Source organism: Schistocerca gregaria, chromosome 9 (genome assembly GCF_023897955.1).
Source record: "Schistocerca gregaria isolate iqSchGreg1 chromosome 9, iqSchGreg1.2, whole genome shotgun sequence".
NCBI lineage: Eukaryota > Metazoa > Arthropoda > Insecta > Orthoptera > Acrididae > Schistocerca > Schistocerca gregaria.
The window spans coordinates 70,122,454-70,140,854 of record NC_064928.1 but is presented as its reverse complement, the minus strand read 5'-3'; the positions used below and the strand labels follow the sequence as shown (position 1 = coordinate 70,140,854).

The window sequence follows — 18,401 nt, the reverse complement described above, 5'->3', positions numbered from 1 at the left end:
GCCCTTGAACACTACCTCTCCCAACGCCTACCCGAAGATCTTCCATCGTTCCGTATCACACTTACCAACTTCATCCTCATCCATAATTACTTCACTTTTGAAGGCCAGACCTACAAAAAAATCAGGGGAATGGCCATGGGAACCAGGATGGCTCCGTCCTATGCCAACCTCTTCATGGGCCGCATGGAGGAGGCTTTCCTGAAGACTCAACAGCTACTTCCCCTGGCCTGGTATAGGTTTATAGATGACATCTTTGTGGTCTGGACTCATGGTGAAGAAACACCTCTTAATTTCCTCCATAACCTCAACTCCTTTTCAAATCTGAATTTCACCTGGTCCTTCTCCAAAACCCAAGCCACCTTCGTGGATGTTGACCTTCATCTTGTTGAAGCTCACATCCACACCTCTGTCCACATCAAACCCACAAACAAACAACAGTACCTTCACTTTGACTGTTGCTATCCATTCCACATCAAATGCTCCCTTCCCTAAAGCCTAGGTATTCGTGGCAAACGTATCTGCTCCAGTGACAAATCCCTCAACAATTACACCAGTAACCTGGCCAGTGCTTTCCTCTCCCGCAACTACCCTGCAGACCTTGTCCACGAACAGATCTCACGAGAAATACATTCCTCCCCTTCCAACAACAATGTTCCTACCCCCCAGACCACACAGAAGCATCCCCCTTGTCACCCAATATTATCCTGGCCTCGAATACATCAACAAATTACTCTGTCAGGGATATGACTTTCTCAAGTCAAGCCCTGAAATGAGATCACCCCTTGACAATATTTTCCCCACACCACACAGAGTTGCATGCCGTCCAGCATAATTCTAGGGACCTAGGAACCTGCTACAACGTACATGTCATTTGGCTTCTCCCACCCAACACCAGTCCCTTGGAACTGCGGAGATGGGAACTTTCGCTCCAACACATCCTTTCATCGCACTATCCCCCCGGACTGAACCTACATTAACCAACCTCACTCCCATTTACTCTTCAGTCTTCTCCTTTTTCCCTCTCCTCTTTAGCCATTCAGCATCTTTTCATCCTACATAGTTGTGTTTATCTTTATATAATATACACCTCTTTACTTGCTGTATACATCCTCTTTGGTTGAAGCTGGCACAGTACTTAATAGTAGAATATCTTTGGCCTCCCTCTGACGAACATGCCTCCGTCCTTGCTACTCTCCCTGTTTACCTTTCCCTGTTGCTTCATAACCTGGGTTGTGAGTAACTGAATCCACTTTCCCTTCTTTTCTTTTGTTCCCCTCTCTCCTCTCCGATGAAGGAACAAAAGCTAGGAATGTAAATTTTCTGTTCTGTTTTGTGTATCTATCGGCTGTACTGCGCTGAGTACTGGCCAGCCCCTCTATCTCTTTGTTAGTAGTCAATCCAAAAGTTCCTATGCTTTGACAGAAATAGCAACAAATCCATCAAAATGTTCAATCCAAAAGTTTCTTTGGTCCAACAAAAATTTTCTGGGAAAATTTGATTTAAATATCAAAGTACTTCACACCATGTTGGTTTCAGTAGAAAATTACTGTTGTGTGTGCTTGGTCATTTTAGTAGAATTGTAATATGTGACTCCAGCTGACATTCAGCTTCTTTTCATGCCCATGAATAAAGTTATGTCTTTAAGTATGTTGATAACACGATGGAAAACACCAGCTCAGCCTACCTCAGAAAAATAAGGTTAACAGGGTGTATACGACCCGGGGCAACTGGGAGATCCGGGAAAAACCCGGGATTTTTTTAGAATACTGGGAATTTTTCATTGTTCTAGTTTTCAGTTAAATTTTTGTAATTTTGCCTGGTAAGAACCGATACTCTAACAAAGGATATTACTGTACCCCGCTACTGCAGAATAATACTTCAACAATAAAACATAAACGAGAGACAAAAACTAAAATAACTTAAATTGCAAAGGAAATGCGCCACATACAACAACATCACACAGTGCTCGTGCAAGCGTCTGGCCACTGGAAAATGTGTCGAAGGCTTTAGGAAGACTAAGCAATGCTTAATAACAACAAATTGCCTCTGATGAGCGTGAAGTCACAACTGTTTACATTAGATTCGTTTTAGGAGGTAACGAACGGGCTCATGTGCATGTGCAGTTGAGTCGCGTTTGAGTAGTAGATTCTCCCGCTTCTGTCTACAGGAATGTGGCTGATGGCTGTGCAGCAAGCAGCTAGATGCTACCGGGAAAAGGGGATGCCAAATTCATATCCTTGAGGAAAAAAACTTGTTTCACGAAGCTCCTACCGGCCAGCGCATGTGTGTCTATCAATTATTCATATGATTTGAAACACTTCCCTGCTGGTTTTGGAACATTTTTGAACACATTTTAAGTTGTTTTCTGAATGAATCATAAGTTGTTTTCTGAATGAATCATAAGTTGATTTCTGAATGAATCATAAGTTGATTTTTGAATGCATGTGTACGTGATGTGTCTGTCGGGAGAACCCTCGTCTCATCTAGAAATAAACTTTTCGCAGACAAAAGGGGATGGGCCTATACGAGACGAGCAAAGTAGAACCGAAACGGATGAATGCCAATCGCTGCCTGATTATGTGGTTACTTCGGTTTGCGAATGATCAGCATTGTTGTAATTACTAGCGAAATCCATAGGTTCAGACTACCAGAATGAATATAAACGACTGACAGGAATAACAGGTGACAAAGATTATGTATTATCATCTCGGTGTATCCAAGAAAATGAAATATTGACAGATAATTTTTGGCCAGATCGCTACACTAGTAAGGCCCAGTAGTACAGTCCTCGGCTAGCAGCTATTGTGGAAGTAATGCGGAAAATGTGTTGTACGAATACGTAATAATACCTAACTGGAAAATAATCGCGCGATAGCTAAACCTGTGATTCTGGCAGGGTTAGTGAAGTTAATCGGCGAACAAATTTTGACAATGGCAGGAATAACTACAGAATTGGTGATGATAAGATTGTTAGAATGAGGAAGGAGAAGAAACGGGGGGACGTCACACAAATTATGGAAGAATAAAACGATTCCAAATGTATATGAAAATTTCGTAATACTACTATTAGATCTCATGCTTGAGAAACTGGTGCATATGAATGCAATGTGAAACTATTTCCTAAAATAAAGCTTTTTTGCTTGTAGTAGGCCTAATGGGCATTTGATATTGGTACTTCGTGAATTATATTCTATCGTGTTATAAAAATGGCCCTTTGTGCCAAACCAGTCTCGTTTATTTGGTGTGTGCTACAAAATTGCTGACATATTAGAAAGGCCTATTTTGTTTTATGTAGCAGACAGTGACAAAATAGACGTAATCAGATCGAGAAACGACACCAATATTGGGTATTGTTTGTGTTAACAGCTTTTTCAGTATTAGATAATGACATTCCGATTTTTCATGTAGCAAAACGTTTTACGAACTTTATTGAGGCAATAGATTCTTTCGCAGAAAGGAAAGCGTGCCATGTAGAGCTGTAGCAAGATTAGAGAGAAAAAAATGCTAGGAGCTAAGGATCAAAGAAATGTGTAATTTCTTGCTTACCTCTTGTTTTTATTGGTTTTATGTATCTTCTATTTAATTTCATGTCACCCAAAACAGCAAGTTATTAGCTAATAGGCAATAAAAAGTTCGAATTTTCTGAAGAGTACTTGTTCTCCCGATTACGAACAATCCCATCCGCTATTAATGGCTGTCAAATCGGCCGACTGGGAGCAGGAGACACAACACAGGACATTTCAATTTCCACTGTCCTGTATATAGTTTGATGGTATCCATCACAAAATATACATGTTTCAATTCCACAGAGTGAAATATAGTGATGTGCGGTAGAAGAATGCTTTGTGAAGAGGCGTGGCACTGCACTTTGGCGTACTTAAGACCAAATAATATACCTTATATTTCCTCGAACACACATTTTATGTTTCAGACTTTTCAGAAAGATGTGCGCTGCAAGATGAAAAGTTGAATTTTGTGCAAGAATGTACCATGAAGTTATTAAATCACGGAGTGTTTCAGTCTCGTTTAAAAATCAACTCTTTGATGAAGAGCCATTTAGAAAAATTTCGAAACCTGAAGATAAGACATTTATGTCATTATTAAAAATTTTATTGGCGCATTTGTGTGATTATCTTAATGCGTAACACGCACAAAATAGATCATCATTATATGTGAAAGCTTAGCTTCTCTTGCAGCTTATTAACCATAGAGACCAATATTATATGTAAAAACTTTGCTTTTCTTGTAGCAACACTATGTATATTAATTTAAACTATTAACTTTCCCTGTTTGTGTGTTCATCCTACTTAACAGTGATGTTGGTGTACTACATCCACATCCAATGCTCTGAATATGAGCAGTCATCTGCTGATGAGATCATGTCACATGAGCTATGACTGGCTTACAAAAGTGCATCGCAATCTCGATTTCAATGATTCGGAAAGTAACATGCAGTGTTTAGTGGAATATCAATTTTTACTTTCATAATACAAAAATTCACAGCATACATGTTGTTGCACATCAAAGATTTTTCCAAAATGTCTTTTTTCCCTGAGTTTCGTTTTCTAAAATGCTGGGAAATTCTACACTCCTGTATAAAACCATAACCATTCAAAGTATTGATAAGGGAAAATATACTGTCACTTAACACGGAAAATGCTTGTTTTCATCCGGGAGAAAGTGTATTTCTAACCGGGAAATCTGGGAAAAATCCGGGAATTTTTTTTTTTCCTTGTCCATGTATACACCCTGGTTAATCATCATATTCGCAGTCAAGTACTTCCAGAAAAGATGTAAACTGCTGATGTCGCAGAGCGTGCGATCTAAATATGTTTTATGATTTACAACTACACATTTTGCTGACAGATTATATTGATTAGATCACAGTACATTGCTGAAATTTCCTGCCATATACCAACCTCTTTCAGCTTTTCTTCCAACACAACACAACTACACTTGTGACTAGTAATTACAGTAGCTCCATCTAAAAGATTGACGAAAGTTTTTTCCCAATAAAAGTCACCTTTTTTGATTATGTTTTTTTGCGAGAAAATGTGTCATTGGTTGTAATTGTCATGCATTGGGACGAAGTCAAGAAGTTTTCCATGACTCTGAATTCGGTATCCGAAACTCCCAGAAACACAGGAAGCTCAACAACATGTTGTCCACCCCCAGTAGCTGAGAGGTCAGCGTGACAGAATGTCAATTCTAAGGGCCCGGGTTTGATTCCCGGCTGTGTTGGATATTTTCTCCACTCAGGTACTGGGTGTTGTTGTCTTAATGATCATTTCATCCCCACCGCCGCGCAACTCGCCGAAGTGGCTGCAAATCGAAAGCGTCGCACCCAGCGAACGGTCTACCCGACGGGAGGCCCTAGTCACATGTTAAAAAAAGAAAGAAAAATAAAAACGTGTTGCTGCACTGCGTTTGTCCTATGCCAAAGATAAAAATCAAATCTTTATTCCTACATTTCAACTGTGCTTCCACTTTGTTTGGCATTTATTCAATATGTTAGCAAACTGGTGTCATTAAAGAGGAATTATTTCGAGAAAAGGAATTTCCACTGGTTGTAAAATTGTGATAGCAATGTTTTATTTTATGGCGAAATTCTGTGATACTTTTTGTCAAATTTAGTAATATTTTTTTCCAAATTTGGTGCTTAAATTATTGTCAGCTTTGATATTAATATTTTGGCCAAATTCAGCAATACTTGTTTTCACAAAATTCAATGTTACTTGTTTTTGCTGAATGTGGTGCTGATGTTTTTGCTGGATGTGATGCTAATGCTTTTGGTGAATTTAGTACTAGTGTTTTTGCCAAATTTTGAGTTAATATTCACACTACGTTTGGTATTATTTTTTCTCCGACCTTGGTGTACTTTTCTTGTCAGATTTCGTGTTTTTTCTTGTCATATTGGTGCCTTTTCCTGTCAGATTTGGTGCTTTTTTTTGTCAAATTTGGTGTGTTTTTTGTCAAATTCAGTGCGGTTTCCTTGTCATATTTGTTGTTATTTTCATTCCAAATATGATGTTATTTTCATTCAAAATTCTGAATTAAGGTTTTTGGCAAATTTTGCATTTTATTTATTTTTTGTCAAGTATGATGTTTATTTCTTTCGTCAGTTTCGGTGCTGATTGTTTTCCGAAATTCGGTGCAGTTTTTCACAATTTAGTTGCTATTTTTGACATCACATCATAGTTTGTTATGTGAAAGATACTGTAATTTCAAGATTACACACAAACAATCCAAAATGCAAGTTCAACTATCAATAACAATCAGTTACGAATATTGGTAAACTGCTGTTCTCAGATTTATATCTCTCTTTTTAAATATGGGAAGTAACAAACTTCACAATATTTCATAAAAATCATAGATTTCAGCATATTTTAAAAAAATGTAGATTTTACATTATTTTTGTGTTATTATTTATGTGTAATTTTCCTGTCCCTAAGCATAAGGATAATTAGATTTTAATTCTGAGCACCTTTGATCCACAGACATTTTCGTCTCACTACCTACTTTCTTTACTACAAATGAGACCTCATCAAAGACAATCGTAACACACAAAATAAACAGACTGCATTGCCAAATGTGTATCAGTTTTGAAGGAGCTGTGGTAGTAGGTTTTTAGAGTTGGAGGGGGAACTAGTGGCTGGGAGCGTGGAAGGGAAACTGCAAGCTGGCACTCCGAACCTGACAGAGCATGCCTGTGTCTGCATTTGTACATTCGCCTGGCCCTGCTGTATGTAGTCTAACATTCTGACGACTTAGAGTGTGAGTGTGGATCTGGGTTATATCAGGTTATTATGACTGACTTGGAATTTGCAGCCACCCTTCTTTACTGAATAGCCGGCTGTTGGAAACCATCTTGACTTCTTCTCCATCGAATAATGCTAGGTACAGGAATTTGTAGACTCTTTCTACTTATGAAATAAGCAGACATACAAACTTGACTTTTTGTTAACTAATGATATATTTGACCTTCTGTACACAATAAAAATATAACTTTCCACACGAATGTGTAACTTCCTGCATGTCTCTCATACAGTCTGACATTAGAAACAAATTGAGTTAGATTTAAAAGAAAGTTCATTTGAATACCATGACCTTTCTTAAGATGAAACAATAATGAGTCTTGCTTCTAACAAGGTTGCATCAAGAGTCTACAAGAGTAATTTTTCAACTGCTTTTGTGTTAATAACAATAATCAATGATACAATAAGTACAGAGTTGTATATAAACTCCTTGGTTCTTCCTTACATACTCACTAAAACATCTGTGAATTGCGTGACAGATATTTGTCGGTGCCGTCTGACTGCCATGTCTACTTTCTTCCTGCAACTGATTTTAATCCTGCACACACAAACATGTGACACGCAGTAGGTAGGATTTTACGATCCCGCTCTCATATCCAAAACATCGTGTGTTTGAGATTGTAGAAGACTGAGTGGTTCTACAATTTACACAGAAATTCTCGATCACTACAATAGATCTTGCATAAAAAGAGCAGACTTGAAAAGTATTTGCTCTCTGCTGTTAACATCTAGTTGAGCACTGAAGCAGATACTGTGCAAACTTCCTTTGATGATTCTGGGAGAGATTGACAACTGCCAGAACACAAGCGAGCATCGGCAAATGCAAACCAAATATGATTGAATGTTGTCACATTTGCTTGCCTACTATTTACATGAGGGGTAATGTTAAATCACTTGTGTTCATCCTGATTTAAATTTCAGTCAAGTGAAAGTGAGCTGTCTGATGTCTGACACTGACAAAACATTTCTTTAATAGTTTGGAAAATGAAGTGCACATGCATAGGAACATAATTATGCACATTACTTCTGTTCTTGATTGGTTATACAAGACAGCACTTGGAAAAGGCAATTGTGAGTTACACAGATGAGGTTTTCATTTTGTAACTAGTCTTTGTGCTATACTAGTAAAGATTCCATTTCAGGTTGCTAGATGTTATAAATTTTACCAGTCTGTTAATTCTACTCACTTGATTTGCACCTGAGCTGTAGAATTGTTTAGCCCTAAAAGTTTAGAACCAGAAAATGTGAAGAATTCATTTACAACATGTTTAAACTAGTTTAAGACTGTTTTTTCTGTGAAACTCATTTACAAAACTTTTAAGTGCTTTCTACATCTACACAATTAGTCTGCAATTCACAATTTAATGTTCGGCAGAGGGTTCAACGAACTACTTTTGAGCTACTTCTTCACAGTGCCAGTCTCAAACTACACACAGGAAAAACGAACACTTAAATCTTCCCGTGCGAGCTCTGATTTTTCTTGTTTTATTATCATGACCATTTATTCCCATGTAGGTGGGCGCCAACAAAATAGCTTCACACTCTGAAGAGAACGTTGGTGATTGAAATTTAATGAGAAGGTACCGCTGCTGAGAAAAACGCACTTGTACTTATGCCTTCCACCCCAATGCGAGTATTGTATCCATGGCACTCTCTCCCCTATTTTGCGATAATACAAAACTAGTTGCCCTTCTTCAAACTTTTTGGATGTTGTCCATCTATCCTGTCTGATGGGGATCCCACATTGCACACAATGTTCCAGAAAAAGGGTGAACAAGCGTAGTGTAGGCAGGCTCTTTAGTAGCCCCGTTGCATTTTCTAAGTGTTCTGGCAATCAAACTTAGTCCTTAATGATAAAATCTTCTCGGCACTTCGCCTGAAGATGAAAAGTAAGAAACTTGCTGAAACATTGCTGGAAAACAACACATTGACTCATCCCGAGAAAATTTTATCATCGAGATTCGCCGAGAAAGCCTGCAATCTCAACCTTAATCCTTGGTTTGCTTTCCTCACCGTACAATATCTGTGTGATCATTCCAACTGAAGTTGTTCATAGCTATAATCCCTGAGCATTTAGTTGAGTTTACAGCCTTTAGATTTGTGTGATTTATTGTATAATTGAAATTTACCAAATTCTTTTTGGTGCTTGTGTGCATTACTTCGCACATTTCATGATTTACAGCCAGTTGGCACTTGTTACACCATTGCGCAGCAATTTCTGACATTGCACACCTGAGGTGGAATAAAGGGAACCAGCTTGCATTCGCCGAGGCAGATGGGAAACCGCTTTAAAAGCCATCCGGACCTCAGCACTAATCCACCGGCCGAATTTGTGTCGGGGACCTGGGGGACCGGCATGCCTTCGTGCCCGGAAAGCAGTGTGTTACACCACACGGCTAACCGGCCAGAGCCTTGCCCTTCTTAACTGTTTTAAGCTGCTTCACTGCATTAAAATTACTACACCACGAAGATGACGTGCTGCAGACAAGAAATTTAACGGACAGGAAGATGATGCTGTGATATGCAAATGATTAGCTTTTCAGAGCATTCACACAAGGTTGGTTCCGGCGGCGACACCTACAACGTGTTGACATGAGGAACATTTCCAACCGATTTCTCATACACAAACAGCAGTTGACCGGCGTTGCCTGGTGAAATGTTGTTGTGATGCCTCATGTAAGGAAGAGAAATGCAAACCATCACGTTTCCGAGTTTGATAAAGCTCGGATTGTAGCCTATAATGATTGTGGTTTATCGTATCGCAGACATTTCTGCTCGTGTTGGTCGAGATCCAATGACTGTTAGCAGAATATAGAATCGGTGGGTTCAGGAGGGTAATTTGGAACGCCATGCTGGATCCCAACGGCCTCGTATCACTAGCAGTCGAGATGACAGGCATCTTATCCACTTGGCTGTAACGGATGGTGCAGCCACGTCTCGATCCCTGAGTCGACAGATGGGGACGTTTGCAAGACAACAACCGTCTGCACAAACAGTTCGATGACGTTTGCAGCAGCACGGACTATCAGCTCGGAGGCCGTGGCTGTGGTTACCCTTGATGCTGCATCACAGACAGGAGCGCCTGTGATGGTGTACTCAACGACGAACCTGGGTGCACGAATGGCAAAACGTCATTTTTTCGGATGAATCCAGGTTTTGTTTACAGCATCATGATGGTCGCATCCGTGTTTGGGGACAGGTGTATTCCTCATCGCCATACTGGCGTATCACCCAGCGTGATAGTATGGGGTGCCATTGGTTACACGTCTCTGTCACCTCTTGCTCGCATTGGCAGTACTTTGAACAGTGGACGTTACATTTCAGGTGTGTTACGACCCGTGGCTCTACCCATCATTCGATCCCTGCGAAACACTACATTTCAGCATGATAATGCACTACCGCATGTTGCAGGTTTTGTACGGACCTTTCTGGATACAGAAAATGTTCGACTGCTGCCTGACCAGCACATTGTCCAGATCTCTCACCAACTGAAAATATCTGGTCAATGGTGGCCGAGCAACTGGCTCATCACAATACGCCAGTCACTACTCTTGATGAACTGTGGTATCGTGTTGAAGCTGCATGGGCAGCTGTACCTGTACACGCCATCCAAGCTCTGTTTGACTCAATGTCCAGGCATGTCAAGGCCGTTATTACGGCCAGAGGTGGCTGTTCTGTGTACTGATTTCTCAGGATCTATGCACCCAAATTGCATGAAAATGTAATCACATGTCAGTTCTAGTATAATATATTTGTCCAATGAATACCCGTTTATCATCTGCATTTCTTCTTGGTGTAGCAATTTTAATGGCCAGTAGTGTACTTCTAAGTTACTATCTAACGCTGTTAAAGCAGGCATGAAATTGATAATTGACACATTCAGTTTTTATGTGGTTGCTGGTATTGTTATTTACTGAAGGTGTGAGGTCTATATCCACAGGCTGTTTTTTCTTACCTGAAATTTAGTGGCTGTTATAAACCTGCATTACAGGCGTGTCATTGTAATTGTCGACCTGACAATACTGGCAAGTGGTACGGAGGTGGGTGTGAAGATCGGTGAACCTGTGCCGTTCAGAGAGGACAGCTCTACTGGGGCGGCATGTGATGAACAGTCCGCACAGCCAGTGCTATCACCTCCTGCTCTATCTCAGCCACAGGAGGATGACAGTAAGTACATAGCTGGAAACGCATTACTGGGCTTTGTGACTGTTCCCATGTACTGAAAGTAGCTAGATTTCTTAAATTATAAGATTTTTTACTCCAAGGGATGTTCAGTAAGTAATGGAACACATTTTTTCCTGAAAGCTGGTCAGTTTTATGTTTTATTCAGGACTCCAACACACCACAATATTCCCCACTCTTTAGTTTATTCATATTGTGCTCACAGGCATGATCTGCAGCAATTGTGTAGCCGATGAACAACTTCGTAGCTGAGATCCCTGTAAAAACTTCACTGTTGATAACTGGTTTCGGCGAACTAAGTCATCGTCTTCAGATCTTTGTAAAGGCTTCTTGGGCCAGCTACACACAAAATCTTTCCATTGAATTTCCAGGTGCAGAAACATGAATTGAACAGTGTGCTGGTATATCATAAATTAAAAATTACTACGTACATCACAGTTCGCCATGCCGTGGTGGACGCGACATCTTGTGTTCTGGGAATGGTGTTTTGGCAAATTGTGATATACACAGCAATTTTTAATTTTTGATGTGCCAGTGGATCGCTCATTTCATGATTATGTACTTGGAAATTCAATGGAAAGATTTTGTGTAGCTGGCACATGATGTTTGTAAGAAAATCTTTATGAAGATCTGAAGATTGTAGCATAGTTTCACTGAAAGCAGTTATCTAGAATAAAGTTTTTATAGCAATCTTGTTTGTATAGCAATCTTGGCGAAGTATTTCTTCTTCTCCTAAGTAATTCCCAACTCTCTTGACTACAAAACCTAATTTCTCACCATAATTTCTGTTCACTGCTAAAGCCTTATGCCTCCCTACTGGGAGGCCCTGTATGGTTGCATGTTACTGGTCGACGTCAGAGCCAAGTCTTGCTGTGTTAGTAATCTCCCATCATCCTAGTACTGCTTCTGCACTTGTTGTTGTTGTTGTAGTCTTCAGTCTTGAGACTAGTTTGATGCAGCTCACCATGCTACTCTATCCTGTGCAAGCTCCTTCATCTGCCAGTACCTACTGCAACCTACATCCTTCTGAATCTGCTTAGTGTACTCATCTCTTGGTCTCCCTCTACAATTTTTACTCTCCACACTGCCCTCCAATACTAAATTGGTGATTCCTTGATGCCTCAGAACATGTCCTAGCAACCGATCCCTTCTTCTAGTCAAGTTGTGCCACAAGCTCCTCTTCTCCCCAATCCTACTCAATACCTCCTCATTAATTATGTGATCAACCCATCTACTCTTCAGCATTCTTCTGTAGCACCACATTTCGAAAGCTTCTATTCTCTTCTTGTCCAAACTATTTACCGTCCACGTATCGTCCATGTTTCATTTCCATACATGGCTACACTCCATACAAATACTTTCAGAAAAGACTTCCTGACATTTAAATCTATACTTGATGTTAACAAATTTCTCTTCTTCAGAAACGCTTTCCTTGCCATTGCCAGTCTACATTTTATATCCTCTCTACTTCGACCATCATCAGTTATTTTGCTCCCCAAATAGCAAAACTCCTGTACTACTTTAAGTGTCTCATTTCCTAATCTAATTCCCTCAGCATCACCCGACTTAATTTGACTACATTCCATTATCCTCATTTTGCTTTTGTTGATGTTCATATTATATCCTCCTTTCAAGACACTGTCCATTCCATTCAACTGCTCTTCCAAGTCCTTTGCTGTCTCTGACAGAATTACAATGTCATCGGCGAACCTCAAAGTTTTTATTTCTTCTCCCTGGACTTTAATACCTACTCCGAAATTTTCTTTTGTTTCCTTTACTGCTTGCTCAATGTACAGATTGAATAACATCAGGCTACAACCCTGTCTCACTCCCTTCCCAACCACTGCCTCCCTTTTGTGCCCCTCGACTTTTATAACTGCCATCTGGTTTCTGTACAAGTTGTAAATAGCTTTTCGCTCTCTGTATTTTACCCGTGCCACCTTTAGAATTTGAAAGAGAGTATTCCAGTAACATATTACTGCAGGGAAAGTAAAGACAAAGGTGGAGTAGCAATTTATGTTAAGGATAGTGTGTAGAATACAAAGATATAGATATGAAGAAATATTGTGTGGAACAACAATTTGAGGCTTTTACAACAGAAATAACTAAACTCTAAACAATAATAGTGTTGGCTGTCTACAGGGCTGCTTCAGGTGACATAGAAACATTTCTACATATAATGGAACTCCTTCTGTCGGGGTTACTTTCAAAAGCAAAGGATATTGTAGTTTTAGGTGATTTCAATATAAACTTTATGACAGAAAATAAGAATAAAATGGACTCTGAGATTGTGATGACCTTACATAATCTGATATCAGTGATAAACTTCCCAACAAGAATTACGTCCGAGTCCCAAACTATGATAGACAACATTTTTTAGATGTAAGTAGACATCAGAACTATGCTGTCAGGCAGTTATAAGTGGATTTTCAGATCGTGATGGACAAATTCTTACTCTTTATGATGTTAATCTGTTCAAAAAACAATTTCCTCAATGGAATTTCACAAGAGTAATGAATGAAAAGGCAAAAGAAACTTTCAACCATAGGTTGCAGCAAATGGATTTGTCTTTAGTAAATAGCCATGGTAATGTTGATACTAAATATAACTGTTTTATAAGTGAATTCTGTGCTCTTTTTGAAGAAGTATTGCCTAAGAAATGGGTCAGAAACAGTGCTTCCAATTCTGTAAGTAAGCCTTGGATTACAAAAGGTATAAAACAGTCATGTAAAACCAAAAGGGAAACTAATGCTGCAATAAGATTGTGTAAAGATGTAGAAAAATGGGAACACTATAGATTATACTGTAAAATTTTAAAGAAACTAATCCAGAAATCAAAAGACCTTTATTATGAGAAGAAAATAGATAATTATAATAATAAAATAAAAACAATTTGGAGCATCATAAAAAAAGAAACAGGAAGAAATGCAACACGCAAAGAAGATGTAAATAAAATCAGATGTGAAGGTACCCTAGTAGATAACCCCAAAAGTGTGGCTGAGATTTTTAATAAACACTTTCTATCAGTAACTCTACAGATTGGTTGCAAACCCAATGTTGATGAAGCTGTAACTCTTTATCAAGCAGTATATTCAAAAACAGTTTCAGAAATGTGCATTAATCCAGTCACTGTAGAATAAATCAAAAAAATCATCATGTCTGTCAAATATAAGAATTCTGCAGGGGTTGATAATATATCTAGTAATTTATTGAAATATTCTTGTGTATGGATAAGTGACATTCTGTCATATTTTCAGTGCTTCCCTTCAGAAGGGTGTTGTTCCCAGTAGGCTTATGTATGCCATTGTGGAGCCCCTGTACAAAAAGGGCGATAAAGCTGAACTAACTATCGACCTATCTCTTTGCTGACAGCTTTCTCCAAAATTCTATAAAAGCTGATAATGTGAGAATTACTGATCACCTCATGAAGAATGGAGTTCTCACCAAGAAGAGCCAGTTTGGCTTTCAAAAGGGCCGTTCAACAGAAGACGCAATCTATGCACGTGCAAATGAAGTCCTAGAAACCCTTAATGAAAAAATGCTTGCACTTGGAGTCTTCTGTGTTTTATACAAAGCGTTTGACTGTGTTGATCACCAGATTCTCTTGCAAAAATCAAAATTAGTAGGAATAAGTGGTGTTGCAGGTAACTGGCTACAGTCGTACTTCAAAGACAAAAAACGAAAATTTATCTTGAATAGCTCAGGTGGAGTACGTGATGTTTCCTCACATTCTGAATGGAGTTCCATTACATGTGGACTGCCTCATGGCTCAATTCTTGGGCCGCTATTATTCCTGACTTTTATAAATGATCTACCATCATGTACAAGCCAGCCGTGTAAATTTACATTGTTTGCTAATGATACCACAATTTTTATGAGCAGTAGAATAGATAGTAACCTTGAGGAACTCATTAATCACATACTCTCAGATGTAGTCAATTGGTTCAAGGTGAATGGTCTCTCATTAAATTTCAGCAAGACCAGCTTTATTCACTTGTGTACGAAAACAAAAAGAAAAGAGGGAGATAAGTGTGACATGTGTTAATCAGCCAATAGAAAGAATAGAAACAACAAAATTTCTTGGAGTTCTCATTGACAAGAAAATGAACTGGTCTTCACGTCTGCTACATACGCTTTACGGGTTGTCACTACATGTATTGAACATAAAACTGCAAAAGTGGCTTACTATGGCTATTTTCAATCACTCGTTGAATACAGCATTATTTTTTGGGGCAACCAGCCATTAGCAAGGAAAGTGTTCATTGCACAGAAGTGAGCTTTAAGACTCATGTAAAAATAGCTTTCAAAAACTTAAAATATACACAACTATATGCCAATGTATTTTTTTCTCGTGTTTTGTTTGTAAAACTATAGAGATACTTCAACTAAACAGTAATGATCACGAGCATAACACACGGAGGAAGGATGACATACACAGCAAGCATAGAAATTTGAGCTTGGCGCGAAAGGGTGTCCACTACACTTGAACAAAACTCTTCAGTGCTCTTCCTCCTGAAATAAAGACACAGATTCATAAAAAGAGTAAGTTTAGGAAAGCACTAAAAATATTTTTGCTAGAAAAAGCTTTTTACAGTCCAGATGAATTTTTAACTAAAGAAATTGTAAAATTTTAATATTATGTAATACAAGTTGACATAATGCCACTAAGAATGTTATTTACTTGAGCTCTGTATCTACGTGCACTCTGTATCTGTTTTCTGTAGTGCTTTAATGATTCTAAGAAAATATGTATTTTCGTTTTTCTGTATTGCTGCTCAAAGCATTTACTGTGTAAATTTTTATATAATTATGTACACATATGTCTGTATATGCTATAAGATTATCATATTGTATTTGTAAAAAGGTGACTCATTCCACACCCTCGTGAACCCAACACAGTTGGACCTACGGACATGAAATAAAATCTCAGTCAAATCAAATCAGCTTCATGAAACTGGAGGAGCCGAAGCGGGTCTCCCTCCCCCCCCCCCCCCCCCCCAACCAAAAGTATCTGAAAAAAAAAGTGTTGTATCACTTATTGAATGCCCCTTGTATAATTGATATAATTGAACTTGCAGATACTTGTGTGCTAAACGTGTATTAATTAAATTATCAGTTCGGTACTAGTTGATAATATACGCCCTCCAAATGCCACAGCAATTGTGTTATAGTTTGTCATTAGCTTACATATAAAACCTGGTTTCATTTTGGATTCATAACTCTTATCACTGCTAAATGTCTAGAACAAAAGCTATTACTTACGTGTTTTATGGATCAATGTTGGCAGCACTCACCTTCTGATGTGATGGTAACACTAGGATGTGTGAACAGTTAGAGTAGGCATGTTTCTTATCAGTGAACTAAACTAATTGTGCCAAACATTTGTGTGGCTTTTCTGTATAATTTTGGGGTGTGTTTGGAAAAATAGCAGTCATTGTCCTGACTATTAACAATATATCTCCCATACCAGAAAAAGTGGCACATGATATACAGCTGAAACCGCTGGAACTGTATGTGTGCTCTTCGTTCACTGTGCCAACTCTTAATCATGTCTATGCTGCTGACCAGCCTGTGGAAACCTAAATACAAGTCAGTTTCTGTTCTATTCCTTTTTACAGTCATCTGAAGTTGCTCGAACTTCGTCATTATTTAACCTACAGAGGTTTAGCTGATCACAATGACAGTATATATTTTGCATGAGAATATTTATTTTGCATCTATATTATTCTTGGGAATGTAGGTTATGACATATTGATCTGTTGCATATTGAGTGACCCAGTTTAGGTTGAATTCTGAGAGTTTGGTTGTGAGTTGTCAAAGCTAAAAAATGTGATGCCATGAGAATAACTAAAATTCTCATTAGTGTGAGCATTTTATGAATTTTAAATTTGAAACAGTTGATCTCGTTCGCCATTTTAATCTCATAGTTCAAAGCAGACGTGTTAAATTATTAGTTTCAGTAATTCCAGGTTGTATACGTTCCACACACATTCGTGACAGTTGGACTACTGTCTAACCAATATACTGAATGAAAATGATGACAGTGTGCAGTTTTAGATGGAAGAAGGGATAGTTATTTTTCTCTCAAGTTACTACAATCAATACACTGCTTAGTTTTTTCGTCAATTGTAATAACATTGCGTGGAAGAAGAATTATCTACAATGAGGTGCATAATCACCTACAGATATAAGGAAACTGGGAGTGAGCCAGGAAACTGAACTAAAAAAAAAAAAAAAACATTTTAATTGGATCTGTTAAAACCTTACTGGCAAGAAACATTAATTTTCCTAAACACTACCACAATTAATAATTTGATGGGAGAAATACTGCTTTTGAACTGTTTTTCTTTTTTCATTTTCTATGATTTCCTTGTTTCTGCATTTCTTTCATTCTCTTAAGTTATTTTTTCTGTTGAAAAGTCAAAAATAAATGAAGGTTCAGAAAAAAACAGCTTTAACTATTACAGACATCAAGAGTCAGTTGGATGTGCTTGTAGATTGTGATTCAGGAACAGGAAGACTCATAAATGAAACAGTTGGTTCACATACTGGACACTACCCATAATTAGACAGTAAGAGGGAATATGCAGCAGTCGTAAAAGTTTATGCTGTACAAATCTATTTCCTTAGTAACTTCTCATCGAATGAGGTGACTCTGACATCAGCCTCATATTCCAGAGGTGTTGAATTGAAGTCTCCATTGGATCGTCCCAATATAGTTTTCAGTTGTCTCTCCAAGCAGAATGAGATGGTTATGGGCACAGAACACTGCAAATGATGGTACCTATATCTCTCTGCCATCAGAGCAAGGGTGTCATCCTGGTGTTGTCAGTGTGCCTTTAAATGCTAACCTTCATTCGGTTGCTTCTCAATACACAGTTTAAATGGGTACACGGTTTTTGATATTTTGATGGTTGGACCTTACCCATTGCATTACAGTTTACTGGATGGCTATACACAGCCACATTTCTGAATTTTTGAATAAAATGTGCTGCAAAGGCACTATTGGTTTCATAATTTTAAATTACAGCATCAGGTGCAAATCCGAATATAAAGAAAAGAGAGACTGTAAACAATTTTACACAAAGACCATATGACAGTGGCAAAGAGTGTCCAGGAGTCCAAATACATACAAAGTGATCAGGCGACTTTTACAGCCTGACCCCAACCCTTATTTTAAAATTTGGGAAATTACACAAAAGAGCGATAGTCACGGATCAAAAAATGCAGCACGAAACTGGAATCTATGAACAAATGGGATGAGAGGAAAAATTATGAAACACATATAAAACATACTGGAAAAGGGGGGGGGGGCAAAATATAGAGTAAACAGTATCTCAGCTTAAGCCACACTGTGACAGAATGCTGTGACTGCCATACATGGCCTGACTGGTTATCAAAACA

The 18,401-nt window shown here is 38.5% G+C and overlaps 1 protein-coding gene across 6 annotated transcripts in view; it reads left to right on the top strand.

Moving 5' to 3' along the window:
- LOC126291569 (replication protein A 70 kDa DNA-binding subunit-like) overlaps positions 1-18,401 on the top strand; it is a 187,984-nt gene that overhangs the window by 18,143 nt on the left and 151,440 nt on the right. For all 6 annotated transcript variants that reach the window (XM_049985093.1, XM_049985090.1, XM_049985091.1 and 3 more), the window contains exon 4: positions 10,807-10,982. In XM_049985093.1, the coding sequence (XP_049841050.1) occupies positions 10,807-10,982 (176 nt within the window). The remainder of the gene's footprint in view (positions 1-10,806; positions 10,983-18,401) is intronic.